This window comes from Eretmochelys imbricata, chromosome 26 (genome assembly GCF_965152235.1).
Source record: "Eretmochelys imbricata isolate rEreImb1 chromosome 26, rEreImb1.hap1, whole genome shotgun sequence".
NCBI lineage: Eukaryota > Metazoa > Chordata > Testudines > Cheloniidae > Eretmochelys > Eretmochelys imbricata.
The window spans coordinates 3,582,797-3,609,482 of record NC_135597.1 but is presented as its reverse complement, the minus strand read 5'-3'; the positions used below and the strand labels follow the sequence as shown (position 1 = coordinate 3,609,482).

Sequence of the window (26,686 nt, the reverse complement as noted above, 5' to 3'; positions counted from 1 at the left end):
AAGAAATTGAAACGTAGTTGATTTGTAGACTTTCTTTCTTCTACCCTGGTGTTAAAGACTGAAACTGAGGAAAGAAGGTTACTTTTGTGGTTAATGGCAGGGACTCAGGAGATCTGGGTTCAATTCCAGGTTCTACCACTGTGTGACATTGGGCAAGTCGCATGATTTCTCTGTGCCTCAGTTCCCCATCTGTAAAAATGGGATAATGATACCTCCTTTGTTGGTCTTGTCTATTTGGATTGTCAGATTTTTAGGGCAGGAAACATCTCTTACTCTCTTTATGTATGTCACCTACCATACTGGGGAGGGGGAGAGGGTGCTGATAATGACTGAGCCTCTCGGCACCAACATAATTCATAATAAAATGGACTCAAAACTCCATTGTAAATTTTATAGCATGACAAACTTTCCAAGAAATGGTGTGAGCAGAATTTGAAACATTTTCATTGTAGTTATGGCAAAAGTTTGGGCAAATCATGGGTCAAAACTGGGTACTTGCCTAAGACCATATGCCATAATTACAGTGGTGGTTTGCAAACATTGACCATTGAATAGCAGGTTAAAGCTTCCCTCCATTTCCTGTTCTGTATGACAACTGCCAACAAATGCTAACTTCTCCAATCACGCGAGGAAAGAAAGCCAACCCATTTCCTAACACAGCAAGAGCAACAATTTTTGTTTGTGTAGAAAGAAAAATTTAGTAGAAATAAAAGAATCAAATGTTTTAAAGATACCATATGTTCATTATAAAATTATTTCCAGGTATTTTTAAACCTTATGTGGGTTTGGGTTTGATTTCACCCAAAATTTAAAAAAAAATAAAGTTTCAAGAAAAAGAAAGTCAGGGGTCAATTTGGTGATTTTGTTTTGTTTTTAAACTGTGTGACAACCTGTGCCACAAGATGGACTAACTGGGATCTCTGACTAAGATTAATGATTATTTTCTTTGTAAACTACAAAATCTGTTAAGAAACATCATGACCTTAAGGATGACTAAAGTCATCCTTGTTTTGATCATTTCCTATTCCTTTCCACATCTGTTCTTAAGCATCTCTATAGCTGATCTATTCTTAGTCATAGAGATATTCTCCTCCATCTGCATCAGTAAAATATTACCCAGGGAAGAAGCTGACCAAAGATTGCTAACAATCTGGAGCTGTGTTTCCAGAAATATTTTTCTTTCTTCTTTTTTTAGAACCCAGGAGCTCCTGAAATATCCCTTTTTCCCCTTTGCCATCATCTAAATATGAAAACATACATGCTCTGTCTCTTTCTACTGTTGGTCAAAAACTTCAACCAGTGCTAATGACTTATACAGTAACATGTGAGCTTTATTTCTAATGAGCTACTTGGAAAAGCAATATCCCCCCCCCCAAAAAAAAAATTAAAATTGTAAAAATAGATATGATTTGTATTTTTACAAATAAAATGGCTTTTCAACTAAACAGAATTTTTTTGCGAAAGAAATCTAGTTCTGATTTTAACAGCCCCCCACCCCACCCTCCACACACATACAAAATCAAGAAAAGTGTAGACAAGAATAATTTGTTTCTAAATTTTCTTTTTTAAAAAGTCCCATTTTGTGGCACATTGTCAAACCAATGACAGCACAGGCTAAACATGGTCAGATTGTACCCTGAGGTTGCTCTGTTCGGCAGCTCAGATTCTTACACCACTACCATACCCAATTTTGAAGCAGCACTGAAAAATCCAATCTTAATGCTTAATGAGAGAGGCATGTCCAGCATCAAAGATCAGTCCAAGCAGAAAGACGCTAAACTCCAAGGGCTTTGGCAAAGAACTAGAGAACAAACTGTACACAGAAGTCGCTCACTTTAAGTTCCTTCAATGTGTCCTGGCCCTCTCCAGGAGCTAAAACTCTGAATTCAACTCAGAAGAGAGACACTGTTCCCCTTACAGCAACCAGCAATGGGCTTTGATGCAACTCCCTTCCTGGAAGAACTCCTTCAGAAGAGCCTCAGTCAAGAAGATACTGCCCCAAGCCTTATCCCAACAGAAACTAGGTACCAAAAAAACCTACCCTCCGGAACTTGTGCTGCAGAGGCAATTTAATTAGCTAGAAATGATGATCTACAAGTAAGACTGTTGAAGGTTACTTTCATGAATAACTGAGTGTACTCCATATATCGTCAACATTAGGTTATAGCCTACGTCTCCCCTGCCACCACAATCGGCCTTCTTTTGCATGTGGACACTCTGACCCAAAAGAAAATTATGTTTTGTGCAAGGGGCATTAAGTTATGAAAGTCAAACAAAGGTGCGAAATATCAGAGGGGTAGCCGTGTTAGTCTGTATCCACAAAAACAACGGGGAGTTCGGTGGCACCTTAAAGACAAACAGATTTATTTGGGCATAAGCTTTCATGGGTAAAAAAAACCCACTTCTTCAGACGCATGGAGTGAAAATTACAGATACAAGCATAAATCTATATTGGCACATGAAGAGAAGGGAGTTACCTTACAAGTAGAAAACCAATGTTGAATGCCAATTCAGTCCAGGTGGATGTGGTCCACTCCCAATAATTGATGAGAAGTGTCAATACCAAGAGAGGGAAAATTGCTTTTGTAGTGAGCCAGCAAATTTTCAAAACAAAGGTGGCATCTGATACAAATACAATAAATGAATGATCATGTCAGGACATTAAACTCTACAAAGACCTTGAATTTTTTTTTATTTGTGTTATAGTGTTTAAGTTTCCTCAATACATCACTTTGCATCTACAATATCCCTTGTGGAGCTGGATGTTGAAAGTCCCAGAAACAATTAGCCACCCAGAGTAGGAGAAATGCCTTCATACAACAGATTTGAACACTTCACAGATGTTCCTGGACCATAAGCTTGAAATCTTTACGGGTATATCCCCTTTAAGCTCAGGTGCACGAGGATGTACATGTTGGAGATTTTCTGCCACTGTTTCTGGAGTGGCCACTGTAAATATAAGCCCTGAGAGTCTCTGTCTCTTTAGTAAGTAATGCAATCCAAGGAGAACTGGTTTAAGGTAAATGGAGATTCTGTGAGCAGAGTTTGCTTTATATCTCTGAGTACTTGGCTTGCATTCTGTAGAGGACAGCTTGGTAACCAATAGCCCACTTGCTTCAGCCTACTTATAGCAGCGTATATCTTAATTTCAATTTTTTTTGCTGCTAGTTGCTCCTATTGTACAGCTCCCTTGAAATTAGGGGGCTGTCAGTATTCCACTGGTGCATTTGGCTGAATAGCTAGTGTGCATTCCTGGCAAGTTACGTGTCCAACATTTAGTTTAAATAACTAAGTGGTAAACCAGAAAAAGTAACTTTTACAAATTAGGTCCCTGCTCACAATTTCTCAACACACATCATCAGCATCCTTCTGTCCTATTTCTCTTAAAATTGTCTGGCCATCTGTTTCTTGCATACAGTATAGGGTTTGAGGGTGAAATTCCCACCTGTGCAGAGCTCGGCACAAGATAATGCACTACATAAACCCTCAGATTGAGAATTAAGTGGTGCAAGGCCATCTACTGGCTTTCTATACAATACTGCATTCTTCCTCTATGCTGTTACAGTGCTTCACAATGGATTCTCTATTTACTGCTCAGTTATTGAAATAGTTCGGTCTGAATTTCCAATTCATACTTATTTTCACGATGATTTGTTTGTTTAAAATAATATGCTTTCTTCCAATATGCATTTGATAATGCAGCCACCATATTGTGAGACAGTAAACGCTGCACAGAGTAAATACATGACCATTTCTTTCTCTAAAGCAGAGTTCAGCATAAGGGGAATTATCTAAGGGCCCACAAAGTGTCTTGTCAAGTAATTTAATTTCACGGTTCTTGGTCCCAACTCCCACCCAATCATGCATAGTTGGACCCAGACAGCTCTGTTATTGCAGGTTTCATCTGGGCTACTCTCACCTGCTACCAAAGTTTTAAAATGTAAAAAACTTGGTCATAAGCTGCCCATACATAAGCACTGTTTGGTTTCATATCTGTTTTTAATGGCAGAGAGCACTTGCAGGGATTCCAGATGATGTCTCAGATTCCATCAGCTTAGTAGGACGCTATCAAACCCTGTAGGCTGACTCCTTAGCTTTGCTCTGTGTTTGAGAGGTAGTAAAGTAAAGCCCACAGGAGAGAGTGAAATATGAAATCTTTACTTCACCAATCATTCCATCAACTTTGCTCTCTCCTGGATGAGCATCAGGGCTCAACCCCAAACCCTACACGTCCCTGGAGACCAGTGAGAGACAAGAGCTGGTGTTGGTGCTGGTCCTGCTTTGAGCAGGGGATTGGACTAGATGACCTCCTGAGGTCTCTTCCAACCCATATCTTCTTTGATTCTATAAGAGGCGTTTTGTTCCCTAACAGCGCCTATCCTAGCTATAGTTGCTCTGGAGTCTCCCCTTTACTAAGACAATGTAACTCAGCCCTTAATCTCCACGAGGCTGGAATGGGGAATGATACTTGTCAACCCCACTGTACTCTCCCCGGCCTGTGGAATACACTGCTGGGTGGGGACTCAGCTCGGATGAGATTTGCACTCAGTTCTCTTCACTCATGGACCTGCGAATGCTGAACGCCCCAGTCACACGAAACGTCAGACGACTTGCCAGCCATCTCCTGGAAACACCAGATGTTCCAGTTGTCTCCTGTTATGTTTTTTTTTTAACACCTTTCCCCATGTGTTAAATAATCATGAAGGTTTATGAACGTGAAACAGAGGGAGAGAAATTAAACCAATGCCCATACAGGGCAACGTTGCTGGGCAAGAGGGCACCCTATGCCCTCACTACACAGCATCCAAAAATCTCAGCATATTCCTCACTGGGAAAATGAGTCTTAAGATCTAGTCTGAGCCCAGGTTAATTTTTACCTTCCCAAATGCACCAATCAATCCTCGTGTGGGCAGTTTGGGGGCAGTGGAGGCGATGCGAGTGTGTGTCGCTAATCTGGTGCCTACCTCTCTCCTTTCAGATATCGAGAACGCCAGTGACATTGCCTTGTACTCAGGTCTGGGGGCTGCCGTCATTGCTGTAGCTGTGCTGGTAGTCGGCATTACACTCTATAGACGGAGCCAGAGCGAGTACGGCGTGGACGTGATTGATTCATCTGCGCTGACAGGAGGCTTCCAGACATTTAATTTTAAAACAGTCCGGCAAGGTTAGTGTTGTGATTTCATCCTCTTCCCTCACAGCTTCTTTGAGAAAGAGCATTGCAGCATCTGGCTGCATGAGACTGCCATAGGAGCTGGCTTGCACAGAGCAAGGCGTGTGGTCTCATGGCAAGGGTTGGGCCCAGCGGTTGGAATTCTGGGGTCTTTTCCTGTCTCTGCCACCAATTTCCGTATGAACTCAGACAAGTGACTAATCTCAGCTTGCCTCAGTTTATCCCTCTGTATGTGTGTTAGAAGTTGAGTATATTATTAGGTTCTACTGCATTGACAACTAATAAACGCAGAAATCATTAGCATTTAGTAAATTCCTACTCAGTTCCTACTTCTTCTGTTTCTGTTTCCCAACTGAAAGTGATTAAATTTTCATTTGTTATATTCCTAATTTAAACAACTAATTTTCAAGCATTTTATGTTACATTGTTTGCATGCAAATTTCTATATTTTAAGATATATAGAATAGTCGAAGACGCACAGTTGTGAAAATATATTTATTTGCTTCTTTTTGTTAAAGGACTTTAGAAGTTCACTGGTAGATTTTCCAAGACACAAATAAAACCCCATGCTAAAAAGCAGTCAGTTTCCAGGAATATTTCCTTGGCCAAAAAAAATGAGATTTTGAACTGAAGTGGTGATCATTATAAAATCTTGTATTTCTTGATTCGGTACCAGTATTCTAAACTAGATGCTGGCCTTATTGTGGGTGGGTTGGTGTGAAAGTGGCCCAATTTTTTTTTCTCTTTGGGAAAGTGAAATGTTGCAATTGGTGTGTGTATGCATGTGCGTGATCACCCACACTCACACACTCTCATTCATTCTACTTTCCAAGAGAGACATGCTCCACAGAGCATAAATTAAAAACTTTTGATGCAGAGGAACTTTACTCATTTATCTGGAAGTTCAAGTTGCCTGTGAGGAGTGGTATATAATTTGCAATTATATCTTTTCCACATTATCTGAGATTAGCTTCTTATTTCATTTGGAAACTCATTTTTTTATAAATATCTTGTTTTGGGTTTTGTGTGGGAGATTTTGGTTTGGTTTTAATGTTCACAGAGACCTCACGGAGGCACATTAAAAATGCCCACACAGATAGTTTCTTTTATTTTAGGATGCATTCGTTCAGTTGCAGCTTCTTTGGATGTTTTGGGAATTTTTAAAATGAATACTTGCAAACAAACAAAAAGCCCCAAAACGGTCTGAGATTTCACATGTATTCTAACCCTCAGCCATACCTAAAAATCACTGTTTAAAACATTTTAGCCACAAGCTTAAATGCTTTGGTGGATCCGGGTTTTAAGGTTTGGATCCAAACTCCATTGATCTCAATGGGAGTCTTTTGCATTAACTTGAGTGGCTTTGGAATCTGGCTCTTAGAACTTAGGTACATATATGATTTTCTGATTTGTGGTTTTTGTTCTTATGCCAATTACAGCTTTAGTTTCTTCAGAATTCCACACAGTTAGGAATGAGATTCAGATACTCAGATAACATGGTGATGAGCATGATATAAAAATCTAGACAGAGAGACCTCTAGGGACTATAGAATCCTCTTTCAAACACTGGAAAAAACAGAAAACGTCTGGCTTGTTTTTTTTCCCCTCCTCAGTGTATCTCTTGCAAATTGTTTGGTGGGGTTTTATTGGCATAAATTTTAAAACTGGAAACCCTAAATATGTAGAGCCAGATTCTATCTCCCCAAACTGGCTTTGTGGAATGATACAGGTAGCTCAAAGAAGTCATAACCTGGCATCAGTCTGTGTGGAAAGGTGACCTTTAACTGGAGTAAAGCCAGTGTACTCCGTTCCCATACCAAGATGTAAGAGACATGTCAGAGGTATCTGAGATGAGGGGTGTCATAAATAAAGGGAAGGGTAAACCCCTTTGAAATCCCTCCTGGCCAGGGGAAAGCTCCTCTCACCTATAAAGGGTTAAGAAGCTAAAGGTAACCTCGCTGGCACCTGACCAAAATGACCAATGAGGAGACAAGATACTTTCAAAAGCTGGGAGGAGGGAGAGAAACAAAGGGTCTGTGTGTCTGTCTATATGCTGGTTTCTGCCGGGGAAAGACCAGGAATGGAGTCTTAGAACTTTTAGTAAGTAATCTAGCTAGGTATGTGTTAGATTATGATTTTTTTAAATGGCTGAGAAAAGAACTGTGCTGAATAGAATAACTATTTCTGTCTGTGTATCTTTTTTGTAACTTAAGGTTTTGCCTACAGGGGTTCTCTATGTTTTTTAATCTAATTACCCTGTAAGATATCTACCATCCTGATTTTACAGGGGGGATTTCTTTATTTCTATTTACTTCTATTTTTTTATTAAAAGTCTTCTTGTAAGAAAACTGAATGCTTTTTCATTGTTCTCAGATCCAAGGGTTTGGGTCTGTGGTCACCTATGCAAATTGGTGAGGCTTTTTATCCAACATTTCCCAGGAAAAAGGGGGGGTGCAAGTGTTGGGAGGATTGTTCATTGTTCTTAAGATCCAAGGGTCTGGGTCTGCAGTCACCTAGGCAAATTGGTGAGGCTTTTTACCAAACTTTGTCCAGGAAGTGGGGTGCAAGGTTTTGGGAAGTATTTTGGGGGGAAAGACGCGTCCAAACAGCTCTTCCCCAGTAACCAGTATTAGTTTGGTGGTGGTAGCAGCCAATCCAAGGACAACGGGTGGAATATTTTGTACCTTGGGGAAGTTTTGACCTAAGCTGGTAAAGATAAGCTTAGGAGGTTTTTCATGCAGGTCCCCACATCTGTACCCTAGAGTTCAGAGTGGGGGAGGAACCTTGACAAGGGGAAAGAGCAGCTCTAATCTGCAATTTTTAGCTGTTGAACACTCCTTTGGGAACAATGGCCATATGGCATAAACTATAGCAGCCTTTGGGCAACTCTGTTTTATGTTGAAGTAGTTGCATATTGGCCCAGAGAATCATTTTGACCCAAATATGGCAGAGGAGAATCCATCCCATATTATTCATGATTTCATTTCTTCAGTTGACAGCTTCATGTGATATCCCCAAATCTTAACCTTTCTAGTTTAGAATAATCTCTTTTTCGTAATCCTTAATCCATTTAGAGGAAGAGACTAGTTCTTCTGACATTAGCACGCTGGAGGTTAGCAGTAGGAGGAATTTAAGTACATTATGCTTAGAGAAGCCTAGAAGTTTTTATCTAATCTGTCTATCATGTTTAATTGAGAAATGGTGCAACTTGCTTAATTGCCACCTTTTGGATAGGAAAGAGTTGGTGTGCATGGGAATTCTTTTTACATTTGAATCTAATCATTCTGAACAATCAGTTATACACAAACATCTGAAGACACCCCGTTTCTTTAATACCATCTGAGCTGGAGAAAATATAGTGAGAATCTCTGCTGTTGTGTTATATTGACAGCAACATCATTTAAAAAAGAAAAACCAAAAGCTAGGACTTTGGAATGACTCCTTCCCCCCTCTTTTTTAAGATGCTGAGAGCTGCAAAGAAAGGCTTAAAAATTATGCTTATTTTCATCTAAAGAGAAATCATACCAAAGGCAGCAGCATTTGGTTAGAAATATGCATTAGAGCAGTCATTACCCACAATGAGTAAGCAGCTAAAATGCCTATTGCCTTATTTATCAGTGGTGCTGATGAAAATATTCAGTGGAAGCTAGAACTGCAGGAGGACATTTGTCTGCAATTCAAGTTTTTGTAGCAGATTAGACACGGATCTGTTGACCCAAGCGTGAAATGAAAGGATCTGCTAGTATGTGAGAATGGAGCTTCTGAGGGATCCAAATTCTACACTTTTTGAGAATGATTAGTGATGTTACCAGTCCAACTTGAGACACATTAAAAGAGCCTAATTTTCAAAGGGTGGGTAGGCTCATCACTTTCTGAAAATTGGATGCTTTTTAAACGTCTAAAGTTGGGAACCCAAAAATCACAAGTCCTTCTTGAAAATTTAGGCCTTACATTTATTGATTCTCCTCCTCTTTCACCGGGTGTTCTCTGAGTCATTCATCACCCAGAATTAGATTTGGAGCCAACCTTTTCTGGATAGTTGTGGTCCCACATGTCTAGTCAACCTAGTTTCCTTCAAGCCTGAATCCATACCTTCCGATAGGCTCACTAAAAGAGTTGTGTTCAGACATGTTTTCATTTGATTTACATTTGACTCCTTTGTTACATGTGCCTTGACACCGACTGGAGCATAGGAAAACATGGTGTTCAAGTATCCTTTAGATCTGTTGCATTGTTCCATCTCCTTTGGGACGTTGCCACGTGATTCTGATTTCTGAGAGCATTGGAAAACGAGAGGAAAGCTGGATGAGTGGTAGTGAAGAGATCAGAAGGAGGATGCCAGTGTGATGAATTAATGCACATTTCTCTAGGAATTATCAAAACAAGGATAAAACCTTGCATCTCAGACTCTGAGTGTTTTCAGACATCTCTTAGCCTCTGAGGCTGGCTTGTTTGAAAGTTTTAACTTGATCTGGCAAGAAGCACAAATCCTTCAATGGACTTTATACCAGCCGATTCTAGGCACCTGCATATATCCACTTGACTGAGGTTCCATGTGGGCTTGGGATTTTTTTACCTATATCTCCCTATATGGAGCTCATTGCAAGATAAGGAACTAGATCAGAAAATATTCTGCTTTAACATTTGTGAAGCCCAACAGAATAATTTTCCAGCATCTGTTCTGATTTTATTCTTTGTTATATTGGCTGGATTGCTTTTCAAAGTTTAACTGCAAACAGAAGAGGGAGACACATTATCTTCTAAGAGCAGGTTTTTTTATTGTCAATATATGAGATGGATATGTTGCAACAAATGATCATTAGATGCCCATGGATATCAAGGGCCGGATCCTCAGCTGATGTGAGTCAGCATTGCTTCACTAAAGCCAAAGGAGTTATACCACATAAGAGTCAGGCGCCCAAAATTTTGTAGTTAATCTATAGCTGACTATATTTTATGGACATTGTTTTCCAGACTAGCCACTGAATTAGTACCCTGAAGGAACCTATAATTTGGGCTAAAGTGAATAACAAAAGAATTAGTACAACAGCCTTTGCAAAAAGTATATTGTGCATTTCTAGTACAGCGACTTTCATCTAATGATCTCTGAGCACTTTACAAATGTTAATTAAGCCTCACAACTCTCCTCTTTGGGTAGGAAAAAGCTATCCATTTTTATAGATAGGGAAACCATGGCATGGAAAGGCGAAAGGGGGGATTTTCAAAAGCACTTCACTGACTTATGAGCACAAGCCCAACCGAAAGTTACTAAGGTGCTTTTGAAAATTCCAGTTAAAGTGACTTGCCCAAGGTCATACAATGAATCAGGTGTCCTAGGTTCTATCCCTGATTTTGCAACTAACACGCAGCCCCCTACTTTAACCACTGGGCCACACTCCAAAATTGTAAGGTACAACATAAAATGGAAAGGTGGATAAACAGACTTTTTCCTGTGTGGGTGTGGAACTCCACCTCCCTCCTCTATTTTTCCATTACTCAGATTAAATCCTGGTACGCAGGCATTTTTCTAGGAACCACTGTGCACATAACAGTTTCCCTTGCATGTAAAATGGTAACTGAGTACTCAATCAATTTCCTTTCATTAGGTAACTCCCTGCTTCTGAACTCATCCATGCAGCCTGATTTGACAGTGAGCAGAACGTACAGCGGACCCATCTGCCTGCAGGACCCCATGGACAAGGAGCTCATGACAGAATCTTCGCTCTTTAATCCCTTGTCAGACATCAAAGTCAAAGTTCAGAGTTCATTCATGGTTTCCCTGGGGGTGACAGAGCGGGCCGAGTATCACGGAAAGGCACATTCTGGAACATTTCCCCATGGGAACAACAGAGGCTTTACGACAATCCATGCCAGGAACAAAACTACATACATTCAGAATCTGTCATCTCTTTCAACAAGAAGTGAGCTGAGAACAACTGGCATTTTTGGCCACCTGGGTGGCCGTTTAGCGATGCCAAACACAGGTAGGTCGATCATCTACTTTTTAAAGCACACAAGACAGATGTGATTTAAACCCTTTTGCTTTATAGCATATCATGATATAAAGAAGACAGGAGCTCACTTATTGGGAAATGTGAAAATTACAGTAATCTTGTTCGCCCAGAAGACAGTTGTTACTACCAGATCATTTAATAAGATTACAGCCAGGGCCAAATTCAGAGATAGGGGTTTATTACATGTTGATAAGTCAGCATTGTGTCTGAGCTGTTATAATCCAACACCTTCTCATGACTCCTCAGTATGAAACTTATGCCAGTGTAGAAGACTCCCTTTTTTTCTTACCGGGTTCTTGATCCCACCATACATCTCCTGTCAGGAGCTCATTGGTGAATCAGGGTCTTAGATTCCCCTTTCCAATTTGTCCCTCACGGTCTAATTATATCAATGACTGACCCAGTGAACATTGATGGATATCAGGATGATGCGACAGAAAAGCCTGTGGGATATCATAACGATGAGAGACCTTTGAGGACAGCCACTGTTCTGAATGAAAACTGCTGTGTGTGGCTACACCTGTTGGGGTCTAATTAGTTTGTTGTTTGTTTTGGGGATTTTCCAAGGTTGTTGTTTTTTCCTTCTAACTTAGCTCTGTTGTGAAAGGACATCTCCAGAGTACATCACTTCCAAGTTAACTGCCAGCTCAGTACTGGGTTGAACATCAGAACTTCGCTTAAAATGGAGGGGCTAAATTTGCATTACTAATAGATGAAGTTTGCTTTGTGACTTTTGAGCTTTGTAACTTAGCGTGAGATTCTCGTCTTAGCTCTGCTTGCTAGTTGCTAAAAGGAAATGAAGTTTTTTTAAACTTGCAGCCACTGTGTGAAACCAAATTAGAATCAAATAAAGGATATTAAGATTGCATCTCTGCAGCCTTTTACACTGTGCCAGTGCATTTATGTGGTGCTGACTACACCTTTTGGTATTGTGAAATGGAATGTGTGTCAGAACTGGCCTGATGCCACTCTTTCCAGCTAATTGGGCACCTTTTGGATTCTAGTGATCCTAGAGTTGAGATTCACTTTTGACTAGAGTTTGATTTCACTTGACAACTTTTGTTCTGTGAATCCAGGCCTGTCTCTTTCTGTTTATTTGAATGAAATGGCATTTACAGCCTTCCCCTTCGTATTTCATTGCTGCTTTTAAAAAAAAGCATCAAAAACATAGTATATTTAGAATAGATTGATAGTAATATGTAATTAAAAGTGATAATATTTAGCCTACAGAAATGCATGATATATTCCAGGCAATTGTTTCTCCATGGAGGATTTGTATGTTCAGGCATGAACATTACAAAGATATCAAGGGAGTGTAGCTATCAAAAGTGATGATGGGCAAAGGAATTCTTATTATGCATCATATTACTTTAAATAATGCTCATCCCACAAAGCAAATAAATTCAAGGTGTATTTGGTCCATGCAATTTACTTTTCCCCCCCTCTACCACTAGGCTGAAATAAAATCTTTCAGACAATTGCAAATCACAGTATCATCTCAACGGTTCACTATTTATCTGAAGGTATGCAAGGGTGACATATTGAAAGAATCTAGAATCTATTCTTTCCTCCCTCATTTATGTTGACTTTACAACAGGGTAACTCAATTATGGCCACAGTAGAGTAAGTTCCAGTTTACACCATTGTAAGTAAGAGGAGCATCAAACCATAAGCTGCAATGGCTGTTGTGAATATGAACAAAAAGAAATGAAAATCTCTATAAATCCAGTTTGTTTTTGTAAGTGATTTCTCCATTATGAGTTTCTCCTGATCAAAAGTACCAGCAGATTCAACTTAAAGACAAATGTTTGCCAATGTAGCATTGAGTAAAGGTGCTTAAAGAAACCTTAAACAATAATTGAGCTTTGCAAACTATAACGAGCTTTACAGATGACAAGATTCATAACATGAATAGATATTTAGGTGGATAACCTGGGGGCAAAGAAGAATGCACAGATAATGTAATTTTTAATAATTGGTTTACTGCAACAGCTTTTTGAGAGCTCATTTTAAAGGTTAAGAAAATCATGCATGCATTTGTTATGCAAAAAAATACTAAATAGAGAACTCAGAACAGGTTGTTCTGTTGTCAGATCAAATAAAAGGCTGTCAGGTAGCAGGTGTTTCCCTCCCCTTGCCCAAATCAAAGCTAATTGCCGGAGTGACATGTCAAAAAAGAGACTTTTCTAGGTCCTAGAGCGTCAAGATGTTAGACAGACGATCTACCTTTTTTACTTCATAACTTGGAGCTCCCTTTTTAATGGCACAGATATTCAGCTGCATTCACTCGTTGTGTTCTGATTCCTGTGCTTTTCCTTCTGGGTTGAAAGATGGTAGCGGATCTTTGATTGAGGTGAAGCTGTGATAATTTCAGGCCACCTCTGAGCTCTGTGAGTAAGCTCAGACTCAATTTCCAGCTCTATCTGAGTGACGTTTGACTTTAAGTTTGTGAATGTCAAATACTGTTGTGCACATCCAACAATGTGGTCCTGGCCCTTTCAATTTCTTCCTATCCTATAGGAAGTGTGTGTGTATGTGTGTTTCACCAGAACTCACTGTTGTGCAAAGGGGTTCATCCTGAAAAGAGGCGGACACTTTTAAATGCCTCATAACTGGGAAATTTCAAAGCACAGAAGGCACCTAACCACTATCCACTTTCACTGGGAATTAGCTGCCTACACTGTACTTTGTGCCTTTGAAAATCCACCCCCTTAAACACGTGTGGATTTTCTCAACATCACAAAAGAGCTAACTTCTCTCTATCCCATTCGAATGGAGGAAAATGGTTGCCCTAAAGTGAGCCCTAACTATCAAAGTGTGTGCCTATAACAATACAGGGAGAGCAGTACCTAGGGGATTATGACAAACACGGTGTCTGTCCAGTGTAATGATGGCTGTGCCTCTCTAGTATTGATATTAAAACCTAGTTAATAATGAATCTCGTTGACAGGAGGCTCCGAGCAGGGGTTTTTTAATGTGCCTCATTCTTAGCACAAGTAAAAGAGACTATAATGATAACCAGCATGTTACTGAATAATGTTCATAAATTGATAGCACAAATAACTTATTTCATAATGAGTATTGGGCTGCATGACTGTACAGCAGCTCTTGGACTTACAGGAGCGCAGCTCACTCTGCATCGGTAATGTTATTAGAAGGATGCGATCTCTTCACTGAAATTATAATCACCAAGTTGTATGCTTTTCTACTCTAGCATTGGTTCTTCTGATGAAAGAGAGGGTGAGCGCTTCATTATTTGAGGGGGAGGAAGAAACCCTGAGGTTTTATTTTTGCAAAGGATTTTTTTTGTCATGCGTAACCAGCTCATTTCTTATCATAAACAAGAAGATGCATTAAAGAGAAGAACTGTGCTCTGTGGGCTCTTATCTGTAGGCTGATGTAAAAGATTTACTTCAAAGCAATTGCTACAGAGAAAAGAAAGCTCAGGAACTCCACATGAACTGTGGGGCTGGGTTGGGCTGAGCTTCCTTGGCTTTGCAGTGGACTGTATATACCTAGGAAAAAGCTACTGAAGATTTTAAATTTGGATTCTTTCTTTTAAGCTTAATAGCTATACCATCTGACCATACAGGGCATTGCTTTTAAAAATAAAGTCAATGACAGAAGTACATTCCCTAGGGGACTAGATGACTCTGAGGACTTTTAATGGTATACAGAGTCTTTCACCTTTGTGTGGCTGGAGTTGCATTCAAACCTAGTTCAGAAGTGATTGAAAGTTGTTTGAATCTGATGGCTGCGTTAAATAAGTTAGTGGCTTTATTATGTCCCCACTAGGAAATGGGTTTGAGACCACCCTCACAACTGGAACTAAACAGAACCTTTGCCGGCAGTCTCAGCAAAGGGGCAAAGGTCTGAATGAGCCCAGGAGACTGAAATCCTCTCATTTCCATAAAGAGTCCCTCCTGTGCAGGTGGCATTGATGGCAGAGTGGGCAAGAAGTGTTTCTGTATCTAGGGATGAAGAGAAGAGTTCAGTCATCTTGCATCCTACATCAGTGGTTCTCTAACTTATTTTTTCACGGACCACTCGAAAATTGCTGAGGGTCTCAGCGGACCACTTAATGATCTATCCAAATGTTGTTTGTACTGTTAGCTAACTATTGTAAGAGCTTTGGATAAAAGCACTGTATTTAAAAAAAAAACCTTAACAATAATTAAAATTTTTTGTTCTATAAATAAAAGCACACAAGTCATATTTTAATATCCATAGTCTTACCTTTCTAATGCAATGGATGTGCCCTCTCTCCCCTGCTGCGGCAGCCCCCGAGCTGGGGCTGGGAAGGAGAGCTGTCTCTCCCCGGCAGCTGCAGTCCTGGAGCTAGGGGAAGTCCCATGTTTCTCTGGCCGCTGCAGCCCTTCACATCCCAAATTCCCCCCACCCCCTCTTCTCATCCCACTGCCCTCTCTCCCCAAGGCCACAACCTCACCTTACATGTGCATCTTCTCCAGGGTCCAGGCACCTAATTAGTGGAGCCATGCCTGTGTGGCTCCACTAATTAGGTGGGTGGCCCTTCATTCTCTCACCTTAGAGGAAAATATCCACAGACCACCTGAATGGAGCTTGTGGGCCACGGACCACAGTTTGAGAACCTCTGTCCTACAACACTCACTGGTGCAAAAATTCCTCAAAGTCTGCTCTTTCAAAACGCATATGATGGCAGGACGCCTGCTCCCTGTTTGTATAAAGCCTAGCCAAGTGAGGACCTGATCCTGATAGGGGCCTTTGGGAAATACTGTAGTACAAACAAACCATTTTAATAAGATGTATTTCCTTAATTTGATAATGGCACATCCTGTACTACCATTTTCAAACAGGCTTTTTGCTAGGGTAGTATACATTTCAAGGGGCTATATATCATTCAGAAGCAATTTGTGAGGTTTTTCTTTACATCCAAAATATTTACAGAAGCTTTGAATTTGGGAAGCCAACAATAACCTCTAAACTTGTTCTGTTGTAGGAGTCAGTTTGCTGATACCGCATGGAGCTATCCCCGAAGAGAGCTCATGGGAAATGTATCTTACCATCTGTCAAGGGGAGTCCAGGTGAGAAACCAATAAAAATCACATGGCAATACCATTCCCTTCCCCCCCCCCCCCCCAAAAAAAGCATAATCCCAGCAAATACTTTTCTGATAGCCATCGTACCAATTATTGGATTATGTGGGCCTCATTCCACCATCTTTTACCCTGCTATAACTATTGACTTCATAGGAATTACTAGGGTAAGCAATAGCGTATGCTACCACTCTGAAAACACATTCAGTTATGAGAACTCTGTTGAAGGACTAGATAACTCAGGGGAACTGGGTTTCTAGTAAGAAATCTTGCACTTCTAGGTTATCAGTCTGACTCTGCCCATTGCTGATGAATAGTTATCACCATCCTATGGAGATTCGGTGGCCTATGTGAAATGAATGAATGGTTCTCATTCAAGTTCTTAGTGCATAGATAGTCCAGTTCCTAACTTATAGATAACTCTGTTCTAGAAGTCACTGTCAGAGTCTGCTCCCTTGTTGGCTGTCTGTGATGACATACTGTCACGCTGTCCCAGCAAGAATTGAGTGGACCATGGAAACTGAACTGCCCTTTGACCATTAGAAGTGTGGTCCTTCTGTGCTGCATTTGGCAGGGTGTTTGAAGTGCTTTTGCCCTGCATTATTTCCCTTTTGTGGATAAATAAAGGATTTGGTTCTCCCAGGCTTTCAGTCCAGCACCATTACAATCACTTTAAAGAATTAGAAACAGAAGGAAAAGGAAAGTTGTTACTAGGCTTTTGGTAAGTCCAGACAGCTGTTTTTTGTACAGTTGTATCATATATCCTGCCATTTTCTCTGCGACATAAAATGTACCTAGCTACTCTTTTGGACCTTTTCATAAACGAAGTGGCCATTCGACATGGGGGAGGGTCTGAATTCTGCTATCACTTACACTAGGAGTAACTATATTGTAACCAGTGGAGTTTCTCCAGATCTACATCAGTGTGAAAGTAGAATTTGACCAAGGGTCTCTTACCTCAGATTAGTTTTCCCCCTTTGTTATGAAGGAAAACAGCCAGAGAAACAGATGGTTTTAGCAGATTTTGATAGCTGTTCCCAAAAAAGCATTTTCTGTTTCCCAGTGGCTTTAACTTTTCACACAACATGGGTTATAAAGAATCACAGTGCTCTACCAGTCAGAACTTAGCAGAACCTAGAAAATAACTTCTGCCAGACTTAGCACTGCACATCAACAAAATCCATCGGGCTCTGAAAAACAACTGTCTGGAAACTTTGTTCTCAAACCAGGAGACTCAGTAGAGTTACAAAGTGAAATTTTACTTAATAGGGTCTAGTAACTGAAGTGAGCACACTTAAGTCACAAATGTAGCATATTGTCGCAATGCTAGTACAAGGATTTGAGGGGAGGCAAGTTTGAAGTGGGGAGGGTGCTAGCCCTACCTCTCAACTGTCACTAATTACAAGATAATCCTTAATTTTTAGAGCCCAAATTTCTTTTACCTCAAATGCAAAATTGTGAAACAAAATAATATCAGGTCTATGTCAGGAACCCAGTTTACAGTATTGACTTTCTACGTGATGTCTATTCCAAGTCAAATAATCCTGCTACTGCATTATTTTTCTTGCGTGGTTCCTTTTGGGTCCTTGTCCCTCAGCTGAGTCTCAGCAGGGTAATTCTTGAGGGAATATCTGTGACTTGAAGAGGCTTGGCAGACCTTAGGTACTGCACTAGTCTTAGGGTGCTTTGCATGTTTCATCCCAGGTTCTCAAACATTCATTAGTTAAAGCTTTTTAGTAAGGCAGATGAGTTTACACGCATTCAAAAGGTGGACAAATTATGATGGAAAGATAAGACCAAATGCGTCTACTAATTTGAGGTGCCCAACTTAATAAATGTAGGATATGTGGGTGCTCAGCACCTCCAAATATCAGGATTGAGGAGTTTTAGATTGGGTACCCAGAATGAAAGCACTTTTGAAAACTTGTTCCTAAATATCTTGCCTAAAATCATAATGGTGGAAGAGAGATGGGGTGGGGGTGGAGGTGGGGGTGGGAAAAACACCCACACCCATCCCTGACTCTAAGTTATTCTCTAATCTTTAGACAATACTCAGGGCCTTCTGGACTTCCAACAGCGCTAAGTGTTATCTAACTGCTAGACACTTCCTACCTTTAGTGCCACCACTGTTGCACATGAGAGTTATTTTCCTTTCCACATATTTCCATTTGAGTGTATTTGATATGCACATGAGAAACTGGCATGTTAGTGGGTTGTTTTCTTCCCCTTTTTCTGTATATATTGACTTAGAGTTACTCTAGCTTCTTGGGTAAATACAACTTGTCACTTAGTTTCCCCGGTGATGTATTTACTCAAGAGAGTTTGTCACAAGAATTCTGGTTAATATATACTACTGAGGTGTATTTTTCTAAATTAAGCAAACTTGATTTTATCATTAAATAATGTTAAGATTAAAGATAAAAATCAGTAAGCCCAGGACACTTAAAATCTTAAATTCAGCCTTTTGCTACTACTACTAAGCCACAGTATGTATCATTTAAGGGTTTGTTTGCACTTCTGCTGAGTATAACTTTCCTTTTTCTCCTACTGTTTACACTGAGATTCTTTATCTTGTGATCCTGACAAATCTCTGGCTAAGCAGTGTCAGCCTAGTACTTGGATATGAGATCTCTAAGGTACTGTAGGGAACAGTGTTGGCAGTTTAGGTTTTTATACCTGCTCAAGTCACCTATGCCTCACTTTCCTCTCTGAATTAGTGTTGAAACAATGCCCTGACATGTTGCTAGATAAAGCTTTGCTGTTGTAGCAGGGCTTACCTTTCAAAGAAGACTAACAGCAAAGGTCCTTGCCATGTATAGTCATTAAAGATATTATGGCAACTTCTTGCAACGATTGGGATGTTAACCCAGCATCCTGCCTGATTTAAAACCTGTGTAATTACATCCTACTGCCTAACTTTCCCTTTCAGTTTCAAGTGTATATAGTATTGTGTGCTCACTGTCCTAAGACTGTTTCGTAGAGTTTGTCTATGCTGCTGAGTAGCAATTGTGTTCCACTCCAGCAATGACTACGTTTCAGGGGTGAGTGCAGTGGTTCCTATAGATCCCTTTTACATTTACCTCTCTTGGACTAGTGGTGAGAGTGCTAAGTCCTTTGAGATTGCACTTCCCTTTTGCTTTTCATCCAACAAAGTATTATTTTTAAAACTGAATAGTTTTGAGATTAAAAAGCAGAAAGGACCGGTGTGATCACTGAGTCTGGCCTTCTGTATAACACTTCCATGAATTAATTCCAGTTTGACCTAGAAAACATATTTTAGAAAAAAAATCCACTCTTGATTTAAACATTTAGAGAACAGACTTTTCAGATGAATGGTCCTAATTTTCCCAGTTCAGCCAGTTGATGGGATGTTGTTGCTGTCTATGCCGTTCTTGTGCATGTCCATGCACACACATGTGGACCCAGATCCTCAACTGGTGTTAATTGGCATAGGGGATCTGACCCATGTACTCTAGAGCACAACTGGTTAATTCCAGAGTAGCTTGATGCTGTTTATACTTCATCATGTAATTTTCTGACTTGTTTTCATATTTTATCATCTGGTCCGTTACCATTAAGCGCAAATTCTGTTTTCTCAGTCTGTGTTACCAAGAACTGTTCTGAAACCCAACCCCCCTTCAATCTTTGCCTGAGGCCTCCAACAAATTTCTCTGCTTTAGTTCAGTAGGTGTGAGGATTGGATTGATTAGTCTTTCCATCACTACCACTGTACAAGATGCAGTGGGACATTCCAAACAACATTCTTACAGTGTAATTAAATAAGCTCCCACTTATTGCATGTTTCTTTAGCTTCCTTCAACTGTGCTTTCATAATTTAAGTTCCAAACTGAGCTGAACAGACAGGTTGCAGTAATAATTTAGGTGGTGAATTTCAAGCCCTCTTTTTTTTGAGGGGGAGGGGAATGCACCCCCTGGAAAGAGGGGCCAGAAGCAGGCTTATGTACCTCTCAAGCCCTATTTTTAACACTTGAATAGTGGTCCAAGACTGGCCAATTCGTAGAGGTTTGTCCCCGTGAAGCATTAGTGGAGATGGAGAAGGCTCTTGTGTCCAAGGAAAGGAGTACTTAGTCCCAGATTCCTAAACAAAGTCATTCTTCTCTTTGTGTGGGGTGATAGACCCTTTATATTGAATATAGGTACAGGAAAAGTGGACAATATTTCAAAAAAAAAGTGATATAAAAAAAGAAAACTATTGCATATAAAGTAAATATTTGGTTACAAGAGCTTAGGTAGCTAAATAATTGCAGGTGTTTTTCTTTAAAAGCCAAGAGAAAGAGCTGTCTGTGAATTTTAAAGTCTGGGGATATTTTCTGAAACCCTTTTCTGCTTTTCTCTGATATCTGAACTCCTTTGTGAGAACTTTTATATTCCATCCGCATCTGCTGCCATAGTATTTTGATCATTTTCAATGAAAGATTAAGATATGTGAAGAGAAGGAGGAAAAAAAAACAGCTGTTTCATCTGCAAGGATTCTGCAGAAGTGAATTAAAATGGGTTAATTAAATACAAGTAGCAGATTTTGCCTGCTGTTTTATTTTTGTGGGCAGAAACAGGGGTGGTGAGAACCGGACCAGAAAATTACCATAGGGAGATTTTTCTTTTTCGTTTTTTTTTAATGCAATCCTATAAAATGAAACAAATGCAAACACTGATTTATTTTTCCATTATAATACAGGCAGTGTTTCCTTTTCGAATAATTGGGACAGCAGTGATACAGCCATCTTAGCTTTGCTGGAATAAAACAGACTAGTTTAGCAGCCGCAGCATCCTGTACTGATATGCAGGAAACCTGATTCCCTTTTGTTGCCCGAGTTTCTTGTTTCCCATGGCAGAAGGAGCTGTAATCTCTGCAGAGTTAATACTGAGTTACAGTTCTGTATCATTTTACTGACCATATGCATTAAGTAGCCACCTCTCGAGTGAAAGTCATCAGCCATGTGGACAACTCACTATACAGAAGTGGATGAAAGGTTAAATTATGGGTTCAAGTTAAGGATGTTTGTTCCCTTTTCCTTACAAAAGGACTGCTCTGTGTAATCATTTGTGATTCAACAGCAGTTCTAGGAAAGTTTCATCCAAAAGACTAAGGAGTACTTGTGGCACCTTGGAGACTAACCAATTTATTTGAGCATAAGCTTTCGTGAGCTACAGCTCACTGCATCCGATGAAGTGAGCTGTAGCTCACGAAAGCTTATGCTCAAATAAATTGGTTAGTCTCTAAGGTGCCACAAGTACTCCTTTTTCTTTTTGCGAATACAGACTAACATGGCTGTTACTCTGAAACCCATCCAAAAGACTGTCCACCCTCCCTGGTTTTCAGATATCACAGTCTAATAATTTGTTTACGTTAGGTGAATGAACAGATGCATCTACCTCTTAAGAATGAGGGGCTGCATTAGCCCTTTAATGTGTGGTTCCAAGAAGCCATCTGGGGCAGGGGTCATGTCATCTTATGCATTGATTAAGGCAGAGTTTGTTCAGTATAGTGGACTACTCATCATTACTATCACCTCCTTCCGTCAGTCCCTGTGGGGAGAAGGTAGACATTAAAAGACATTCTGAATCAGGCCTGGATCTTTTCCCCTGCTCTGTTTCCATTGCTATCATTTAAAAAACAAAACCACAATTTTTTGCCCCATCATCTGTGCAATATACAAATTCTTATCACAAATCATCTGTGTCAGTGGTGAATTGGTGTCATACAATCCTCTGGAACGTGGGTCTTGTGCTAAATCTAGAAGAAGAAGAAATCCACATCTTAAAATGTTCCAGAGTCTTGAAGCACAGTACTCCTGGCCAAATCAGCCATGGAACCGGTGATCTCTCTAAAAGGAGTCCAAGCCAAAGGTATGATGATCTCAAATATTTTGTCTGTCACGTAGAGCCTCAAGGATGGGGCTGGCTGCTGGGGCTTTATAACGTATGCATTGAAGGGCTCCCTGAGAGGAAAGAAATAGGCAAGCTTGCTCTCAAAACACCATACTTCCTTTGATGCTGGCAAAATGCACTGGATATTGATTTCTTAGAAAGTAACAAAAACCCTGTTGATTCAGGCCCTAGCGAGAATTAGAGGGAAACATCTCTTGCCTCCTTGCTTAATTTTCTCTCTTTAAACCTGCTTAAGCCGCTAACACTGAGCAGGAGCCATACTGTTTAAAAAAAAAAAAAAGCTAGCAATCTGGTGGCTTTTGCTCCCTGAACCAAAAAGCCACCTCACTGGAGTTACCCACACACAGCTGGGAACTGTGGCTGGTTGGAGTTAGTGCAGCTAGGAATATGTTGTTTGCCTGACAGTGCTGGGGATTTATTCTCTCAGCCCACTGCTGATTTCTTCTAGTGAAATAAATTAATAGGCACATGGAGACAGGGATGACACAGGAAATCTGGATTCAATGCCATCTCTGTCACCGATTCTCTTTATGGCCTTGGACAAGTCACTTAGTTGTCCCGTGCCTCAGTTTCTCGTTGGTAATATAGGCTACATCTACAGTTACACCTAGGTGACTGGCATGCAGGTGTGAGCATCCTCACTGCAAAGCCATATCTGCATAAGTACGTCCTCACTGCTTCCCGCCTGAGTATGGCTGGGAGACAGCCAGTGGTTCTTTGTGCTGAGATGCTTTAGGATTCTTTCCCAGGCAATTGTATCAATGGCTGGGGGAATTGTGGGAAGCGCATTGGAGGACTATCAGCACATGAGTGATTTTTCCCTGCATCTTCACTACAGTGCAGGCGGATTCCAGTCCAAGTTACAGTGGAGCCTGGGCTTTAACAAACCCCCTCCCCTGTCCAGCAGGATCAGTTAACCTGGGCTTTAGGGACCTCCAAACCTGGGTCAGAGGCTTTGCTGTGTGGATGGCAGGGAGGAGGGGGTGTTATGATTAAAACGTAGGTAAGAGCCCAGTTTCACTGTGCAGTGTAGACATACCCTTGGAAATAATGAATCCTTTCTCCTATTCTTTGTCTGTCTTGTCCATTTAGACTTTAAGTTGTTTGTGGCAGGGACTGCCTCCTACTGGGATCCTAACAGAATAGGGGTCTGGTTAGGGTTGCCAACTGTGAATGAAGCTATTCTGGGAGATTCCCACCCCCCCCACAACATGATGTAATGTCATTTTCTTAAAATATCCTATTAAAATCTCCTGCATTGCTTTCAATATTCACTAGGAGATCTATGCCGATTCTGGGAGACTCCAGGCCAACCCTGGAGGCTTGGCAACCCTAGGTCCAGTCTCAGGTGGCACCTCTTCGTACTACTGCAATACAAATAATAAATTGTCTGCATTCAGAAGCCAAAGACTGATCTATACAGACTACTTGTTTCTCCATGCAAAGAGTTTGCACACACTTAAAGGAGAAATAATAGATCTATTAGGAGCAGCATAAGTTTCCTTTACCCTTACTTTTGGGAATAGCCAGTGATGTGCCAGAGTCCTCATCATCAGTAATGTTTAAGGATTGGAAGTGAATCTGTAGGACTGGAAAGCCAGATGTAGTGGGGTAGTCTGGATCATAAGGAATAACAGGATTTCTTAGCAGATAATGAAATTTGGCAGTGCTGTGAGTATTTTTGGCAAGAGACTGATGGAAATCCAGGACCCAGGTTTTTTTAAGGGGCGGTTTCAGTGGGGAATGGGATTTCAAAGTGTTTTTTGACTACTTTATATGATAGGTTCACTCTTACTGAGGGGTTTACACAACAACCTCTAAGCCCCTCTCAAAAAAGAAGCAAGATGAGCATGTTAGGTCACAAAATGCTAAACAGTACTTCATTAGTGGTGACAGCAGCTCCATACATCAGAGCACGGAAATGATTTAAGAACCCCTTATCCACTGTAAGATTTTGACTAAAAATTGTGCTTGATTTCACAGCAGCTGATTCCTGAACCCCCCACACACTCTTCACAGCTGTTCATGCAGAGGGGTTGGGGGGAGAGGAGAGTTTGTGTGGTCCTCTTGTCTCTCACCTACTAATACTCCAAAACAACCTGCTGCCAACAACAAGCCCAGAGAGATTTTAAAGAAAAATAAATAAAAATTACATGCTGGAATTCAATTAGTTTGGTGGGGAGGGGAGGAGAGAGAAGTTTGCCAGCTGTGTGTCCTCCAGCACTGCACTTTCAGTAGTCAATACCATCTCTTACTGGGGTTCAGAAAGAATAGGACAACTGCTGTAATAAAAACACTCAAAACGCTAATGGTTTTTGCATAGCCTTGACAATTTGGCATTCAAGCTTTTGTTTCTTGTGGCAGAACCACAATGCTGTGAATAAAAACAATTAAAAGGGAGTGGGAAGACTAAAAACTGAAACTAATGAATACAGTTATTCAGCTCTGTTGAGGGACCGAGTGTGACATGCCATGCAAAACCAATCCACTCATTCACCAAGACTAACATCCTACCTGCAGAAGTGGCCAATACCTGACATGCATGGGGAAAATGACATGCAGGAGCGAATCTTTTGTGATAATTTCACAACCTGAAGCATGAGACTTCAAACTCTCAGCATAGTGAAAGGAGTGGGATCTACTGGTTATAGGGGGGCCCTTCAGGACTTCTGTGTTAAGAGTTGGGCAAATTTGCTATACCTCCCCATTTCTATGACTTACTTAATGTGTGTAAAGTACTATGAGATGCTCAGCTGGAAGGTCCTATCAAAGTACAAAATATTGTTAGCCTACAATTATCCAGATTAGAGTAATAGAAAGTTACTCAACTCAGAATATAGGCCAAATGCAAACAATAGGGCTAACCCAATTATTACTGGGGCAGATTCTGCCCCCAAGTGTTCAAATCTTGTCTGGTCACAATTTTCTTAGGTTTCTCTTTTTATTTTTAAACAAACTTTATCCCTCTGACAGTCCAAATTGCTATAATTTTAACAGTGTATTTTAATACCACACTGATTGTAATATGAAAGTGATGAGAATAGCCCAAATGAGTCTTAATTAAAGATGCAGCTGAAAAGATAACCATGGCTTGTGTTCACGAAGAGGTTTGAATAACATGAATCTTCCTTCACTAAGGGGAAAACCACAGGTTCACAAATCCGATTGCATTTTGAAAAGGGGCTCCACATAGTGTAATTAGGCCTTATTAGTGTGCATCCTTTCGTTTATTGCCAGTTCTTCTGGAAGAAATAGCAAGTCCTATTAAGGTGATTTATCATAAACATCATTTCTACTCCAGTTAATTGCAGCATAGTTAAAGTAGTAAATGTAAGAACTTCTCACCTGTTGAACCAGAACTCTGTGCTTCAAAAGACTGCTGAGTGACATGGGACCCAGTAACTACTGCATTATCTTAGTTGTAGCAAATACAAAATGGTGCTCATTTAAATTGTCATTTCCTCAAACGAGGTGGCTGGTTCCACATTGAAAACAGGGCACATAAATGAATATCATGGTGTGTGCTCAGATTAGAGATGGATGTATCACATACAAATATAAGGAGGAAATAGGATCACTCACTACACAGTACTGGAGTTTTGAGACATTCCTTTCCTGGCAGGGCAGTGGACTTGTGTTTTAAGTGTTCATAGAATTCTCCCAACAAAGCAGGAAACATTTGGCAGGAGTCTGTGGCACGGGGCTGTGTATACACAAGTCTAGTGGCCCATACCTGAATTGCCCACCTTTCTCGAACAATGCTCAGTCTGACTCTAAAGACACTTGGAGGAGAAAATGTATGTATCTGTCTATGTTAGGTACTGGTATAGTTTCCATTACCATATTATCTGAGTATATCTGGCCTGTATCACTTAAAATAAAATACCCTGTACAGGTCAGGTCAGCTCCTTAGATTGTGAACTCAGAGCAGGGGCCACTGTTTCTTAAATGTTTGGAAAATTATTAGCAAGTTGTGAGTGCTACCATAAGTAGTAATATACTTAAATACATTTTTACGTGTTTGAAAAAGTGTAAATTAAACTATTGGTGCTAAAGCTGCACTGTTTCCGGAAACACCACCCACATACATCCTTATAGATATCCCAGACTGGAGTAGAATGAATTCAAATGAGGTCAGAGTATGAAGGTAGAGGAGGAAAGGAGCTGATTGAAAAGATTAGAAGAAGAAAAGTGGCGGAGGGAAAATTCCAGGATTCAAGGTTCTATTTGCCTATTTCTCTCTCTGACATTCTGGCTTGATTGCATTCCAACAGAAATGTGATGATTCCATGATAATCAAATGCAGTAACCCACACTGCATGAAAAACTGAATGTATTTCAGATATTCATTGAATTGTTACTTCCTAACCTCCATGTAAGGTATGGACACTGCTTTTCACTGTGTATATAAACTGGCCATTTCAAAATTGATTTGCATGTAGTTTTTAAGCATCTAATTTGTTAAATCAATCAATTCTCCATAAATGTGTGAGAAGACGGATTAATTCAGATTTAGA

General features: G+C 40.4%; 1 protein-coding gene across 1 annotated transcript in view; it reads left to right on the top strand.

The window, feature by feature from the left end:
* Window positions 1-26,686, top strand: part of UNC5D (unc-5 netrin receptor D) — a 158,782-nt gene that overhangs the window by 96,590 nt on the left and 35,506 nt on the right. Inside the window, exons 8-10 of the mRNA XM_077805542.1 lie at window positions 4,979-5,164; window positions 10,777-11,154; window positions 16,163-16,247. Of these exons, the coding sequence (XP_077661668.1) occupies window positions 4,979-5,164; window positions 10,777-11,154; window positions 16,163-16,247 (649 nt within the window). The remainder of the gene's footprint in view (window positions 1-4,978; window positions 5,165-10,776; window positions 11,155-16,162; window positions 16,248-26,686) is intronic.